We start from the raw sequence: 17,865 nt of genomic DNA, 5'->3' as shown, positions 1-17,865 counted from the left end.
TGTTAATTTGCTCCAAGCTTCCCAACTATGGCAATTTAGCTTCCTAAGCACAGCCATGTTAGCAGTTCTTTCCTGGCAAAACCTCTTCACAGAGGAGAATCCCTGTGAAGAAGCTGTGCAACTACTCTGTCAGTGGTTGTTCTTGGATGTTCTTCCCAGGGAACATTTTTGTGTTTTGCCCTGGAAAGGACCTAGAAGAGTTTGTAATCACAGGAACACAAGGTTTGCATTTCACCTAACACACAAGAGTATTTATAAAAAGTAACACAATCTACTCGTGTTTTGCTCTGGAAAGGACCTAGAAGAGTTTGTAATCACAGGAACACAAGGTTTGCATATCACCTAACACACGAGTATTTATAAGAAGTAACACAATCTACTTGAAAATTTTCATATAGTTAAAGGGCAACTCATTGTACAAATTAAAAATGCTTTCTTTTTAAATTTATTTTTTTATTTGGACTGATAAAGGAATGCTTTTTTCCATGTAAAAATTCATAAATCATCATTCATGAATTCCTCCCTGCTCCTTACAGTGTTGCTGCACTGTTCAGAACTTTATTTTTGAATTCCAAAATGAGTTGTCTCTCCCAAAAATGGCAGAGAAATATGAAGTACATACATACCTGAAGAAATATGTAGTCATCCTGCACAGTCAGGGAATCCCGATCAGTGCTGCCAGCAAATGGGACTGTCATTGTCTTATCAGAACAATTTTGAATCTGGCAAGTGATGTAGCGATAACCTGAGGGAAGAGAGACAGAAACATATGACAGGGCTATCGAGGGAAAAAGAAGCAAGCAGTATTAAATGCTATTCATGTAGGAAAAAGGCTGCCTTTGCCAGGTGAGTTAGTTGTAGAATTATTATATTAAATTCTCATATAAGACTTTTTCAATCTCCAGCGTACTGAGAATACATTAACTGCTTACAGTTCAGATCGTTCCCTGGAGGCAGCCTGTTATTATCCAAATTTTGCTGGTCCAGAGAGATTAGGGGTTAGATGAATGAGCCATTCATGGGTGGGGATAATAGAAGGAGCCTCTTTTCTCACTTAACCTATGCACAGAGCCGAATTATTCACTTGGAGATATGGCAGCCTGACACAACATAACTGAAATCAATAGATCAACCCCAGTATAAAATTGTGATGAATGAGAAAAGAATCAGGCTCCATTTAATAGACAGCGTGCAGAATTTTAAAGCCTATTTTCAAAGCTCTGTAAGAATGTTCAGACACACTATTAGCACACTATTGGAATGGGTCTGTTGGGGCAGGATTTCTATATTCAGAGTTAATACCTTGCTGAAAAAGCTTAGACTGATTTATAATCAGAGAAGGCTATGGCCTTTCTCTTCCTCTCCAGTTAGCAGGGACTATCTTCTCTCTGTGGACTCTTAGAACAGCACCACTGCATCTTTGATACAATCTGCTCTTATCAGAGACAGCAGAGCCAACAATCACTACCTTATACCAGCTGTGACTTAAAGACCTTCCCTGGGACTCTTAAAGACCTTCCCTAAGCTCTTGTACAGCTCATCCTTTGTCACAAGCTTCTGAGCACAAACTAGTTGAGTGACTTGCCCAAGCATGGTGAGGAAAATGTTATTTACACAATCTTGTGCCCAGATCACCAAGGCTACCCATGCTCCAGGTACAGTGTGAGAGAGCAAATAATGTATCCCCATGTCCTTCACTACTTTTGCAGTGTGAGGGGAAATGCATCCCACATTTAATGACTTTTCATTAGAGAAGGATAAACCAGTATAGTGGAAGCAATTATTGGTTTTAAAATCTGGATCTGTTTAAGAGGCAGTTAGAGTCAATCCAAGTTCTCCTGCTTATGTCCAAATCATCACCACAAGGATATTTGGTGCAGCAGTGGACCATGTAGTCTTGCAGGTGTTCACAGTTCACAACACAAAAATTACATTTCTTTGTCATATGGGTAGTGCAAAGATGATGTTTCCACTAAAATCAATGGCTATGCTTGTATTGACCCTAATTGCATAAAGTCAGTTTGTTGAGAATCAAGCCAGGAGGTATTTGATGAGAGTTTTTCCTTCTCTGCTATTTCTGTTAAATAATAAAAATAAAATAAAAAGCCCCACAAGAACAACAAAAAAGACAAATCAAAACCACCAAAACAAAACCCCGCCAAAACTGAAAAAAAAAACCAAACAAAAAAGGAAGCAAGCAAGCAACCAAAAAACCCCAATAACCAACCAACAAACCAACCAACCACCCACACTCCCCTCCAAAAAAGCTACCCTAAACCAAAGCTAACCAAATCAGAAAAAAACAAACACCCAAAATCCACCACTAATCAAAAACCCCTTTGCATTCATCTTACATTGTCTCTAAAGAAATCACCTGATGGAGCTGTCACCATGTCTCATAAATTTCATTGCTAGAAGATTTAGACTTTTTTTCATTCAGATGTTAACATGGTAACTTTGATTTTTTAATAGGGCTATAATTAAGAAAAGCTATGGGAACGGAGCAAGTTAAACTGTGCATTCTTAAATGCACTCACTTGTAGGCTGCACAGGAACTTAGATGATCTGATTCAAGGAATTAAATTATCTTTCAAGAGTATGATACGTAACAAGAAACTATACAAGCTTTTGGAATCATGGTGACTCTTTAAGCACATTCTGATGACTAATCTGCTTTTCCATTTATTTTCCTTTTGAAGTTTCAAAGTGTACTGGATACTATAACATGAGGAAATTCTGAGAGATGGTGGCTGTTACTCTAGACCTGACACGTGCAATGATTCACATTAACAGACACTTACCCAGCACTAACACTGCATTGCCAGGTTTATTTGCAAATCAGGAAAAACTGTTCAATGCTCAAATGCCAGGATAAATTGCACTATTAATGGACATTATCAACAGAGCTTTGCATCTTGACATCAATTCCTCTTAAAGTGAAAAACAAGTAGATTTTAAATTACACTATCATTTTATATAAAGGACAGTTTCGCTGACTACAAATAGAGAATCTGACTTGCACGTTTTCTCTTCTGACTAGATTTAAAAACAGTCCAAAAAGTACCTCTAAACAAAAGAAAAATAACTGTATACGAGTGTATAAATTGATAACATTTTCATTTGCATACCTCCACTGGGGTCCTGGATTTCCATGTGAACTAAATCAAGGTCCCCATCAACTCCAGCAACAGCCCTGAGAACATAACATAATCAAGTTATGTAGAGCCAGCTACAGAATAGTAATCATGTGGATGGAAGAAAAGAGAGGATTTCATACTTACCAGCTTTAGAATTCTAGCTGGTAATAAAATAAACCCCATTTATAATGTCCTATTACCAACATCTATAAAGAATTTTTTTTTCTACTTTACATTATGTTTTTCTTAAATTTCTTTAGAATCTCTTCTACTAAAAATTGCATACAAATAGAATTAATTGAAAAAAAAAAGAATAGAAAGATGCATGAAATTAGGAAAATACCTTCATAATAATGAATTTATACACACACACACAGATATGTAGACACTCACATGCACTGGCAAGCTCTCTAGCATCTTTTTACAATTATATTTAACATTTGAGACTACAAAGCAGATTTAATGCTAAAAAAGAGTTAGATTCCTTTCTTATTAGAAATATCTTAAACTTGACACATGGTTTCCATAACAAGTTGATACGTCTTTGGTTAGCATATTCAAGAGAAGAGTACATTCTGCTTTGACAAAGAAAGTGAAGAATAATTTTGAGAAAAATATCCTGAGAAGGAAATTCAGTCAGAGGTGATCAAGGTACAGGTTAACTTTGTAAAGGTGTAATGGGAATACAGGATGATTTCCTCCCAATATCTCTCATGTCAAATATGCTCAGCCAAAAGATGAGTTTTCTGCCCTCAGGGCTTCCATCCCAGCCTGGGAATGGCAGCCCCAACTGTGCTTTTTTCTGGCCCTTCTATTGTCATTAGTCAGGCAGATTCTGCAGAGGCAGCTTTGAGCTGGCAGTTGGGCTGTCACAACGGGAAGCAGAATCCAGCCCCACTCCCACAGACACATCACTTTTCTCAAGGCCCTTCGCTGCCAGGGCAAGAGTCATCGAGTCAGAAAATGTGAGCTGAAGACATGCAAAGGAGATACATTGAGTGATAAAGTGCAGCTGGATGCAGATATTAAAAAGGTCCATTAAGATACTTAAGAGAAAATTATCATTTTGATACAATTATTAACAATCAAATGCAATAAAGCTATACTTTGGACTGAAATTACATCATTGTTTAGTGATTTTAGTAGCAGTGATTTATGAGGAGTGGTTAAAGCTCAGACTCAGTAATTGGTGGCTCCTCAGGAACACAGGCCAGGGGGAAGAAACTGGATGATTTCCACTGCTGCATAACAACCAGAAATAATCACATATGCTGTTTTTCCCTAATAAGATAAATGATCAGTCCAAAGGAGGAAAGGGAGGGGGAGAGATGAGCCCCCTCCAAGCCATAAGATGTCAGGGAAACTTATAGTGGGATTTTTTATTATTTTTTTTTAGCGAATGCATGGAAAAATCTTGTATTTATTAAAAATTCGATCTCTCAAACACAAACTATTTTAGCATTTTGGAGGCAATAAGTTAGGATAGAGAAGATTTTAGATCCACTGAGGTCTGATGAAAATATATATGAGCAGAGGGAAGGGATCTGTGAACTTTTGTGCTGTGTATGTTGTTATCCATGCTTCCAGATAGCCACAACACAAAATCAAACCTGTTATAACTCTGTAGTCATCAATTTGAGAAAGAAAATGTTTGCTGAATATTTTACTTGTAGTGTTAGACCTCAGGCAGCTGAACCAAAGAAACTTTTGGGTTGAATTTTCTGAGCCTGAGCCTGACATGCTAATAAACATCAATAATGCAAAGAAAGTTTTTGGGTACTTCTGAAAGGATTTCTTGTATCTATAATTCATCACACATGATTTCATAAGCACAGTTTGAGGTATTTGTCAATATCTTTACCTTCTCATCTCTATTTCAACAGCTCAGAATTACAATTATCTCACTTCTATCATTCTCCTCCTAACAGTGGCAGCTGACACATGTAGACTCGAATCTTGTTTCCAGTGTAATTTTTCAGTGAAAGAAGATGTAACTGATCTGTTTTAATGAACACTGCAGAATGAAACTTTCCTACCCAGACTATATTTCTCTTTTAGACTTTCAATAATTATAATAATTTAATTATAAATTATACAATATTTCAAAAATATTATTTGTGTTTATCATTACTCTAATTGTACTGATTAACTAGCAGCAGACACTATTTACTCAATGAAGATGCTACACCCTCAAAGTCTACTTTTGAATGTCAGATACAGGCCAGAGTTTCTGAACTCCAAAGTCCCTTTACCCAGCTTTATGAACACTTAGAATAGTCCTTTCTTCTTTTATTGAAAAAAGACCAAATCTCTTACAGCTGCTAAGAAAATCTCCACAAGAGAGTATAACTAATATAGAGAATTTGAAGCCATATCCCTGAAGAATAAACTAATCTCATTTCAGTGGACTCTTCTGCCAACAGTACTTAAAAGATAATACTGTTATTTCACTTGTGCTTAAATCATGAACCAGAGGAAAAGTTGTGAGATACTCTGCAGGCTAAACACAGACAGGGCCCTCTGCTGACTTCTGAAAATACCAGGCAAACAAGGGGCATACAGGAACACAAACCTCATGTGGTCCTCTGAAAAGGAAAGCTCAGTTGCATACATTTTCATACTGAGGGAGAAATGTAAGACCAAGTCAGGGTTTTCTTGCAATTTCATTTATAAACTTACCACTACAACAACATAAGTGCATTGTACCAGTGTGAGCATTGTGTCCACACATCCATTCACAAGGACAGTTTACTGTTCCCCTGCTGGCTTTAGGATAGGAACTCTTCTGTCTCCTAAAGCACAGATGCAATGGACACGGATAATCTGACAGCTTCTTCCTTTTTCATTGACATTTCAGAATAAATACAATTTTTTTTTCCTCCAAATAGAGTAAGCATTTTCTCATGAACTATCTGTTTTTCTCAATTTCAGTAGTGGTTACTTTTGGTTTGGTTAAAACTCCCCCATTCTCTCTTTAATAACTTTTTTATTAAAATATTCTCCCTTCAGCAGTCTGGGACCACTTGTTTGTTTAGCAGTTCTACTTAGGTAAACTCAGGGCTTTCTGGTTGACTTTTTAATGGTTTACATTCAACTGTTGAGTTTTCCAGTAAAATTCAGACTAATTTTCTAACGAGACATGTCTTCCCCTAAGAAAAGAAACATTTCTTGACCAAGTGTACTATTCTGGATAAAGCAAGTGCAACACCCCAGCACTTCAGATCACATAACAGGATGGTTACAACACTTCAGAATTAAAATATTCCAACTTGACTGCAGGGTGGTGTAAATAAAAGCAGCCTCAATATGCTTCTTCCCATTCCTGTGAACATAAACTCCCATTATCTCCCTTGTGCTTGTCTGACACCATGTTGAGCCTCTTGGGAAAAATAGTTCTGCAAAATGTAATTTTAGAATTTTTTTTGAGGGATTAGTTTTCTTATGCATATGTGTTTTTACACTTTACATAAGTTCTCCTGAAAGATTAGCTATTGTATGACCTAGTTCTTCATAATTTTTGCATTAGTGCTTCACCAGGTAATTTCATTGACCTGAACAGCATTATATCAGCATGAAAATGGTGCAAAGGAAGTGATTGCAAAGGTCTTTGCATTTGTCTTAGTAGTTGTGTAAATGTATATTTCATGGTACAACCATCAGATATTTTGTAGTTTTAAATAACCATACTGAAATTCTAAGAATTTAGAATTTTCTCTTAAAAGTTTTATGAGACTTTTGGTATTATTTTAATAAAATATTTTATATAGCTACCTCTCTTTTTCCTTAAATGCCCCAATATTTTCTTCCCCTAGTTCAGTGCAGCATTAGGAAAACACCAATACCCACCTGAAATTTCACAGTTATGCAATATTCATGATTATTATCATGAATACCATGATTCAGTTAATCACCACTGGCATGTAACAGTACACATCTCAAAATGTGAATCATAAGCATCAGTCCCTTCTGTGAAAATTCTGATTCAATTTTACTTCAAGAGGGAAACCCTTTGTAGGGGAGCAATGGTCTGCAAACTCTAATCAAGTACAGTCTGCTCTGGATATATGTCTTCCCTAAACCCAGTGGATCCCTTCATTGTTAAACATTTGATGCAGTTCATTTGGGTGAATATTAATGAAGAGAGAACTTCAATCAGAACATCTGAAACCAAAACCAAATCCAAACAAACATTCTTGCTGATTTGCAGGAACCTCCCGTCAAAGGCCATCTAAAAACTTGCTGGGTTCCTTAATCTGCCCCTCTCATAATCTCGGAATATAAAGTTTATCCAAAAAGCAACATGTTCCCTACTGATACTGACTGATTTCTAACAATTGGCTTAAGGGCTCTGCTGTGCTTAGAAAGCAGTTCACAAGTATATAAATGTTTTCACTAAGTAGTTTAAAATGGCACTGACTCTTGGCAAGCTGGTTACTCAGGAAGACAAAACTATGATTTCATTCATACAACCTGAAAATACATCTGCTTATGACTGATTTATGTTTTAGACCTTGCTGGCTTCACATCCACTTCAGAAGACACACCTTTAATGATTCGGTCAATGCCTTACACAGCCAGCATGTTCTGCTATTGTTAATTTCCTATGCCTGAATGCTTTTTAACAACGTTTTTCCTGCCATGTTTGTCCAAACAGAAGAGCTGCAGTGGTTTGTCCCTGCCTTGGGTTCACCTTGGCTGGCACAAGGTGCTCACAAGCTGCTCTCTCACTGCCCCATCTTAGCAGGACAGACAGAGAAACTATAATGAAAAGCTCAAGATTGGAGATAAAGACAGGGAACTCACTAATGAATTACTGTCACAGGTGAAACAGACTTGACCTGGGGAAGAGTAATTTAATTTATTGCTAATGAATAACAGGGTAGGATAATGCCTCCCCATGGCCTTCACCACAGGCTGCACGGGTATCTCTGCCCTGGCACCTCTTCCCCCTCCTTCTGCACTGACCTTGGGCTGTTCCTCTCACATATTCTCCCCCCTTTCCCTCACACCTGTTGTGCCTTTTTATCCTTTCTTTATCCTTCTTATCACAGAGGCACCACCAGCGTCACCCACAGGCTCAGTTTGGCCAGTAGAGGATTTTCCAGCTGGAGCTGGCTCTGTCTGACACGAGGGCAGCTCCTGATCTCATCCCACAGAAGCCCTGAACACTCCTGCTACCAAACCTTGCCACACGAACCAGTCACACACATCATCACACAGAAACAAAACCTTTTTCAAGTGATTAAGTAAAAGAATAAAAAATTCATTGACAAAGGCTCAGTGAAATCCCCTTTGCACTTCTCTCCTTCAGGACATGACATGGCTGAAATCCTCTCTTTCACCTGACACTTGAATAGCCAAGCCCCCACTACACTTGACATAAATGGGTACAGCTGTGACTGAGTATCTGTATGGAATTTCATTATGAGAGCAGAACTTTGTCCCTGAGAACAACTGCTTCATCAAAATAAACTCCTCATTTTTTATTTTTATGTTCTTACCTCTCAAGAAAATGGAAGACCTGTAGCTAAAAATAAAAGCAACAGAGCCCCATAGCATAGAATACAAATATCCGAGTGAGTCAAGGATAAAGAATTCCTAAGGCTCTAGATAGTCATAAAAGAAATGTGTTGAGCCTAATTCTCTGGTAATTACCAATTCATTTCTTACTGTCCCAGGGTATATTTGTGCTGGTGTAGACAGCTGATTCACAATCTATTCTTTGCTAATGTATTACTAAGACCTATTTTGAGAAATCAAAAGGATTTCTCAATGCTGCATAAGCCTTGGGGACTGAGAAGAATAGCAGCAGACCTAGAAGAATCCCAAACTCCACTACTCTTTCTTCTTCTCAAGGATTACCACATAATGCAGCACTTTTTAAAAAGGACTTCATACACAAAAGAAGTTATATACCATCTAATGGGTGGGTGTTTGATGTTTGGCTGGGATAGCTCATATCTTTGCATTCCATGCTACAAATGCACCAAGAACTGAAAAAAAACACTTATAAGGGATGGGTGCTGTAACATTTCCCAAACAGAAATCATCACACTGGGGCAAATGCAGTATGTAGGCAGAAGTAAAACTGGTCACAGCAAGCAAGGTTTCTTAATTTTACAGAAAGAGAAGTTGTTCAAAATTTTAAAAAAAGGCTAATTAGTATTTATACACAAATATAATACTTATTTTCTATATATTGATTTTTTTTTAAATTACAGTGTGACATTATTTTTTGTTGGTTTCAAATCTGCCTTTCATGCTCTTGCTTTATAGCTCTTTTGGTTTTAGATTAGGGTAGAATAAACTATTTCAGCTGGAAGGTACCAACAACATCCCTCCAGTCCCAGTGCCTGACCTATTTATTACTGACCAAAATTTAAAGCAAGTTGTTGATGGCATTGTCCAAAGGCCTCTTAAACACTGACAGGCCTGGGGCATCAGCCAACTCTCTGGGAAGCCTCCTTTGCCTCCTAAAATGCTAGGAGAGGACAAGCTCTTATGAAGGCTTAGCCAGATTTCTCTTCCAAAAGAAGACATGAAAATCACCCAGGATGGTGTAAGAAAAGATCACACTACCACAGAAGAAAGAAAATATTCTGTGCTCCTGAATTAGAGATGGTTGCATACACTTCTCACTGACGTCAATAATATTTTCATTAGTTCCACGATAATGAAAGATCAAATTCCACACATAAAATCTAAAAGGATATTTAAGGAAGGATCAAGAACACTTAGAAAGCAAACATGCCCTTGAAGATTATATTAATATATTGCTTATAAATCTACAATATGTATCTGAACACAAATATTTAGAATATTCAGGCTTTACTGACCTTCCCTTAATATAAATACATAACACATTCTATCAAATTGATTGTATTTGGATTTTCATTTATTTTTGAAAACAAAATAAAAGCTTATTTGGGAAATGCATGAAGATCTGGCTGCTCCTGGAGGCAGAGAAAAAATGGTTTCTACAAAGCACAGGAAAATATTATGACAGATAATATTTGTAGTTACCAGACTGAAATAAAAATCTTAGGCTATGTTGTTAACCTCAGTGGCAAAGATCAAATTGAAATCAAAGAGGAAACATCTGCTAAAGATCTGCCCAGTGAAATGTTCTTGGCACAACCAGTCATGATCAGCAAGAGACATGCCCTCATTTATCATGAGATGTACAATTAGTTTGGCACAATATTTTTAACACATCAGATGTACACTGACAGGAGAATAACACTAGACTTGTCCTTACAGTCAAACTATTACAAAGCCAAATTTTTACATCTGTTGAAAATGACACAAACACTTGGGTGACAAAGGCCATAAAATACTGGAAATTCTCACATGACAGACAAACTCCCACTGGAAAGCCATCATGTCCCACTCACCGCTCACTCTTTATATATTGCAAATTTCCCCATGACATAGAAGTAAAATATAGATCTTTAATCTATATAAGTTTATGAGAAGGGTAATTTGGTAGTGATGCCTAAACATCTGCTTCCAAACCCTTGCTGTTGCTGGCTGATGCAGTTTTTGAGAGAAATCACTCTGGTCTATATATAGGAAAGAGGAAAACAACCCCTAGAAAATATTTCTACCGGTTATAAATGTACAGACTCTTCAAATTTATAATTCTTATTTGTGAGGAATGTGACAGTTATGAACAACCATGAGTTTGAAGTACTACATTGGAGTTATTCCTATCAAATGATATAAGGAAACATAAGGATTCTGAAACACAGCAAAATACAGACTTAACACTAAACATGCCCTCACAGGCTTTAATCCTTACATACAGAAAACAGTGACAAATTATTTGGGCTGGAGCAAAACTGAGACATTTCAGTGGCTCTCTGTATTTTTCATAACTTAAGTGTGCTAATTGTCAGATAAGAAAAAGTCCAATAAAAAAAGTCTGTGAGAGAGGCTCCCACTCTTATTTCTTACCTGTTAGTGACTTGGATGGTTTTCAGACTTCATGCATTTTAAAATACATTTATTAAAGACATAACCACATGCCCTCATGATTTACATCCCATATAATCTCGCTGGGGAAGAACTGGTTATAAGTCAGATATGACATTTCTGAAAACAGTGCTACTTAAAAACAATCATACCTTTCTACAGGGTATTTAAAAGACCTGCAAAGTGTATGGCCTATGAAACCCCATCTGCTGTGCAGAAATAAACTGTTCAATAGCTGTTCAAAATTATTCTTTGCAGGGGCAAGTTAGCAGAAAGTGTTTGCTCAACTCAACTGTTTCAGCAGATAAAGTTGAGGCAAACTGGAATAAATCAGATTAATGTTTTACAACCCAACCATAAACTACTTTTCTAAAATTATGGGCAGTACGTAGGTTGCAGACAGAAAATGAGGCACTTGGAAGTGTGAAACAGCTTGTGTGTTGTGCCCAGGGCTAATGAGACCAACAGAGCAGCAGGGCAGGTTAGGTCTTGTGCTCCCAGCTCTTTGAGACAGGGTTTGAGCTGTCCCTGTGTCTCTGCTCCAGTCCCAACCTTCCCCTTGCCTGGCTTCAGCAGCAGCACCAAACATGCTTGGACTCACCAAATTATGCTTTGGCAGTGGCCAATGTGTCTGTAGGCACTATAACACCTGTGTGCTTTGTAATCAGTTTGTGCAGGTTTTGTTCTGTTGCTTTATTTTACCCCAAGTATGGCCAGGATGAGTATTTATTTCAACACAAGTGTGAAACAACTGCATGAAAAACTGGGAGGGTCACAGACAAACCACAATCAGGCACCTATTGCAACACTGGCACCACCCCCAGCAAACCAAAAAAATTAACACTGAAAGCAGATATGTTTCCACAGACATATGGAAAATTATACTTTGCACAACTGACAAGGATCAGAGTTCACTTAGAAGTAAAAAGCCATTTAGGGAACACAAGTGTCTAGTGTAGTATGACTTAAACCTGCAATAAAAAAATACATACTTACACACTAAAATTAAATGTGAAAGGTGGAAGTGAATGTGAAACCCGCCAATTTAAAAAATAAAATTAATAAAAACACTATAAAAAGTTTAATTTTGGTTTTAAAGAAGCTATACTATTTTCAAAATAATTTTATTTGTTAAAATAAGGACAATACCTTACTTTTCAAACATTTTGTCAACCTGCTTAAATCCTCTCACAAATTATCTTAAATTATCTCACAATTAAATACTTTGTGAGATACATATACAGTGTGAGATACCTGTACAACACTTGAGCTGAAAATGAAATAATTAGATATATATGTTGTCAATAAAGTAATATTTTCCCCCATCTTCCATAGCAGTGCAAGTGTATATGTGACTCCAGTTGGTAGTTATTATCCTGCTTCTTTTAAAAAAAAATTATAGATCTTTCTCTGCAAAAAGACTCCTCTACTTCCTAAAGATCAATTTCACCAGTGAAATGGAGAACAATTTCATTCAACATTGGAGCTTTCTTTAAATCTTGGGCTCCATAGACCCAGACCTACAACCTTTCCATGTGTCCCTGGCATGAATATGACTTTGCAACAGAGGATACAGAAACATTGCCATCACCTGCAAAGGATGCCAAGGCTCACACAGTCCCCATCCATACTTCTGTAAACATCTTCTTGGATTAGAATGAAATACTTTCTCTGCTAATTTTATTATTTCAAAAATAACTTCTTACCAAAAAAAATGATCTTTAGAAACCCGTTCCTGCAGAAGGTTCCATTTTTTCCCCAAGTCAATAGATACATAAATCTAGAAAAGGAGAAAAGAAGGTGAAAAATAAGATTATAGGAAACTGATAATACTGTACATCTTCAAAGACAGGCCCTATATAACTATTAGAAAGACAGATTGTACACAAATAAAAAGGAAAAAAACCCAAACAAAATCAAAACCAATTTACCAGGAGCTCAGTACCTTGTTTTCCAGATTAACAGCCTTTCATAGAGAAATTATTTTAAAATATGGTCTATAATAAACAAAATTCTGCAACAATTACTTTTTGTTTACTGTAAAAACACAATTTGTTTGGGGTCAGATTCTTTTTTACCTCAGCATGGTTACACAAGAGGGATGGTAAAAGGGCACTTCTTCTTCCCATTCATTGATCAAAGAAGCACAAATATTTCCTTATGCTTCAAACTTTAATGCCATCAAAACTACTTGAGCCAGGAAGTCAATGGATTTAAAACTCTGCTAAAATAGGACCAAAATATATTACAGAAATGCTTAAGAGATTTGATGAGAGATGCACTTATGGGCTTGCTCCACAGACACTAATTTGTAACCCAGGAGAAGTGCTCCTTCAGCACAGAGACACAAGATGGCCTGGAGGAGGAGGATTCCAGCCCCACCTTCTCTATGAACAGTTCCCCTCTGGCAAAACAACAAACGCTAATGATATGGATGGATATCAAAAGTGCAGATGAAAGATATTCTCCCCCAGAATAATATGGGATCTAGAATAGCTCTTAACAAATCTCCTTCCTTTAGCATTTGCCTTCAAAATGTGTTTCCTCCAGTTAAAATGGGAAGTTTCTATCAGACTTCTAAAAGACAGATTTAAAGCCCCCTGCTGTCTGCATGCATTTCTTATTTGATCCAATTTACATAAGATGGGTTTTCTCTTGATATCTCTAATAGGGGGATAAAAACACAAGTAAAACTGTTCTTCTCTGATGTAGAATTCACTAGTTCAGTAACTGTCTTCTGGGGAAAGTATCTTATAAGTAGTCAGGAATGTTTATGTTTTAAAATTGCAGGTTCAATGACAAAAGATAAAAAGCCCCCACAGTTGTGTATTATGTTCTATTACAGGAAAACAGCAATATTAACATGTAAAGATAAAGGCTGAGGTAGAATAAATGTAGAATCAACTCTATGGGTAAATTTACTGAAGTTTGAATTAGAGATAGAAGAGAATTTCCCAGCTACTCTGCACTTCACAATAACTGGGCTCCCTTCCATTGCACACTTGATTAAAGTAGATAGACCACAGGGTTGGAAACTACAATGAGGACTCAGACTGCCTATTGACCCAGTCAACACACAGGGAGAAATGATTTGGGATCAAAAATTCTTCATCTTCAGAGCTAAATGATGGGGCTGCAAAGCCAGGTTCCTAATTTGCCTGCTAAATTTCTTCTATTAATTTTATGTGGCTTAGGATTTGGTGCACCCAGGGTATTTTATAACATCCTTCTCTGAGCAACCTCCTTGGGGACATGGATGTGGCTGTGAATGGACTGGACTGAGCAGAGTGAAGAACCTAAGCTGCTTACTTCTTCAAACACCTGTTATCACAGGAATTGCAGAGAGGATAACCACTGGGTTTACCATTTTTCCAAACAGTCCCTGCTCACTGAGTAACCTGAGTAACCCTCAGTAGACTGCTTAAACCTGGGAAAGATGATAATTAATGCACTATCCTAACCCTGTTGTCTAAGCTGCAAAAAAAGCCAAGCATTCAGAAGTTCCCAGCAAGAGGGAAGAGAACTGTTTAGGATAAGGGACAACACTGGCACGTCAACAAAGGGATCTATTTTTGTCATCAATGAATTTCAGAAGAAAATGAAAGATTCTCACCCTTTGAACACAGACACCTGTACAAGAGAAGCCAAAGGCCAAACTAAATCCACCCCCTCTCCCCCAAATCCAAACTACCAGCTCATATACACATTTAAAACCAAAGTCTGGGAGCTTATGACTGAAGCTTTCTGCAGAGGGAAGAAGCCTCTGAAATTCCTGCAACTGTTAGAGAGAGTGAAGTAGGATTAATAAGGAATATTAAAACTTAAATGAAATTTTAACTGACGCAGTATATGAAATAGATAAAAAATAACATGTAACTAGCTTACATACACATTGAACTTTCTGCAAGAAAAAAACCCAAGTGATCCATATGTATTTTGTTTTTCAATAGGCACATATTATAAAACTATTAAATGAGATTATATAGACTATTATGAGATTTAGACAGCTAAAATCTCTGGCTGAAGCAAACAGATCTAATAGGTCTTACAATTTTGCCTATGCTCACTTGTGCAATAAATGTGTGGAAGTGCCTTTTTAAAAATATTGAAAATATTTTTATGTTTTGCCATTATTTCATCCTTTCTGCTTCCAAATGAAAAATTAAAATCTATTGCATCCTTGACAATTTTTTAAAAACATCTAGAAGCATTTATGTAGGCTCAGCAAATAGATGATTGTTATTCATTATAACTGAGGGGCTGCCAGAAAAAGAGTGTATAGATTTGAGGCAGTAAATGGATTAATCCAACCACATTGACTGGATTTGCATTCATTTATAGTGTCAGCTAGAGGCTAGAGATTTATTTAAACAGAATCTAGGGTTCTGAATGAAAGAACAACACATATTTTGCAATATGAAATAAGCCCTAAATCGAATCAAAAGTTGTGGAAAAGGCCAAGATGCTCTAGCAAACAAAGAAGCCTTGCTGACTGCTATTTATGAAGGACCTGATTGCTTGCATTCCTTGCAGTGTCCTTGCAGTCTCTTAAAAAGTGCCTTTGCAAGAAATTATTTGAATAACAGAAGCTAATTGTTTCTCCATTTTAGAATTTTAGATTATATTACATTCTGATATTACTTTTTTTTTAGGGAAGGTGAAGTTACTTAACTCAAAAACCTAGAGTGTACTGACTCCTCAGGCAATTTCAGATCAACACTCTCTCTCAAGACCATTGATTTTAGTACAGTGACCTTTTGTTGTGTCAAGTTGCAATTTTGATTTTCAACTCCTTCTCTGCAAACATCACTTTATCTTCCTTTCCCTTCTAGACCAAATATATCAGATTTCATACAAAACATAAGCAGGTTACTGACCCAGTTATAGTCAAAGGCATCCTTCATTCTTACACACTAAAGGTAAAGATGTAGGACTTGTCAAGGAAGTCTTTATGGTTGACTCTTTTTAGTGTCATTGAAAGCCTGAGAAAAGTCCATCAGATTACCTCACCCTTACAGCTATTCCTGCAGAACTATTCCTTACTGAATATTTTTTTATAGTTTTGTTTTTGGTTTTTTTTTGTCCAGTCACACTGTAAGCATGGATAATAGTAGCATCACTCCTTTTGGGAGATTATCCAATTATAAAATGCCTGAAAATCTTCCTAACATGCTTAATTCATCAAAACACAAACCAATTGCTTCACTTTGTACTTCTACCTCCTGCTCTCTTCTGACAAATACTTCTACCCACTTCTTGTGGGCTGGACAACATGTTCATACACTTTGGGCTCTTACACTTCATGATTCCACCACTCTGTAACTATAAAAATTTCAATAATTATATCTACTTCTGGGTACAAAAGTCAAACCAGAAACAAATATTTTCATAACAAAGGCTTTTCATTTATATTTTCATAACAAAACCTTTACATTGCTTCAGGCATCCCTGATGTATTTTATTTACATAAAATGCATTCAAATTATTTGTAATTGTGCTAGGATTTCAAACCAAAAGTAAAATATTTAGTGACTTAGTTTGGTTTGCTATGTTTTTTATTCTAGTTCTACCCTTATTTGCAAACACCTGTAAACATGAATTGGTTTGGGATCAGCTGTTAACTTATACATTCAAAAGCATGTCCAAAAGGATGACTTGACAGAACATCACTGGAATCAGTGATCACTATTTGGTTGCAGTATGTGCAACTTCTCTGACTAATCTCACCACCTAAATAGACACTTTCTGTGAGGTATGATGAGGGTAAAATGGACTGGAATTTCCCAATTTAAATTTAAAATAGAAGTAATGGTAGAGGTGAGTCAAGGCTGCTACCAGGACCAGAATGACAGGGAGTTTGCAGCTGCAGTTTTGGCACTGTGAAAAAGAGATGAGCTGCACACTTGGAGATGGTGTGCACACTCATCAGTGCTTAGCCCAGGCAACCCAGAAAACTGACTTCACAGTTTAACCACAAGAAATCTGAAAGAGGGTAAAAATTAACAGACATGAACTGCTCATCAATCTGAAAGTGGTAAAAAGCCACTATAAGGGATATAATTATTGTACATTTCTACAGTCACTGATTTCACAAATCCTATTCTGCTGTATGAGTGTGCAGTTTGTTTTGTATGAGTTTATTTTATATCCTGTGAACAGCCTTTGGAGGCAATATTTCAACTTCATTAACTTCCTACTGTACTATAAATTGTTTACATTCTAGGGAGGAGCATGTTTCATTATTATTTAACTGTATTATGCGGAAGGATAAATATTCCCAATATCCGTACCAACTGAAAATGCCAGGATTGAAACTACCATAACCACAAAGATTTGGACATCAATAAAATAAATATTTAAATAAATCTCAAAACCACTATATGATTCCCTTCTGAGTAATTATTATTTCATAAAACCCAACACTAATCAGCATGTCGGAATTACTTTATTTAATAGAGCAATTCCTAAATTTCAGAGAAATGCTGTACCTTCAAGCCTTACCTTGCCTTCCTTGGTATAAGCAAGTACTTTATCTTCTTCTTTTGGGTGAAAAAGGAGAGTTTCCACAAAGAAAGCAATGGGTTGTTTCTGGAAAGTGGCTCCTTCATCTGTGCTTATGAAAAGGCTTTGGTCACGGTCATTATGGGAAGAGCTTACAAGAATTATCTAAAAGACAAAAACAACAAGAAACCTTCAGAAGCCTGATTTCTCTACAACAGACAATACAGCCTTATTTTTTTGTGTTAATGTCACA

General features: G+C 36.7%; 1 protein-coding gene across 1 annotated transcript in view; it reads right to left on the bottom strand.

Annotated features, from left to right (window-relative positions):
• SORCS2 (sortilin related VPS10 domain containing receptor 2) overlaps positions 1-17,865 on the bottom strand; it is a 548,577-nt gene that overhangs the window by 92,785 nt on the left and 437,927 nt on the right. Inside the window, exons 5-8 of the mRNA XM_039728870.1 lie at positions 17,613-17,777; positions 12,818-12,891; positions 3,129-3,193; positions 627-745 (exon numbers count right to left, since the gene is read on the bottom strand). Coding sequence (XP_039584804.1) covers positions 627-745; positions 3,129-3,193; positions 12,818-12,891; positions 17,613-17,777 — 423 coding nt within the window. The remainder of the gene's footprint in view (positions 1-626; positions 746-3,128; positions 3,194-12,817; positions 12,892-17,612; positions 17,778-17,865) is intronic.

This window comes from Passer montanus, unplaced genomic scaffold, assembly GCF_014805655.1.
Source record: "Passer montanus isolate IOZ18808 unplaced genomic scaffold, ASM1480565v1 scaffold67, whole genome shotgun sequence".
NCBI classification, from domain to species: domain Eukaryota; kingdom Metazoa; phylum Chordata; class Aves; order Passeriformes; family Passeridae; genus Passer; species Passer montanus.
This window is presented reverse-complemented; position numbering and strand designations above follow the sequence as displayed.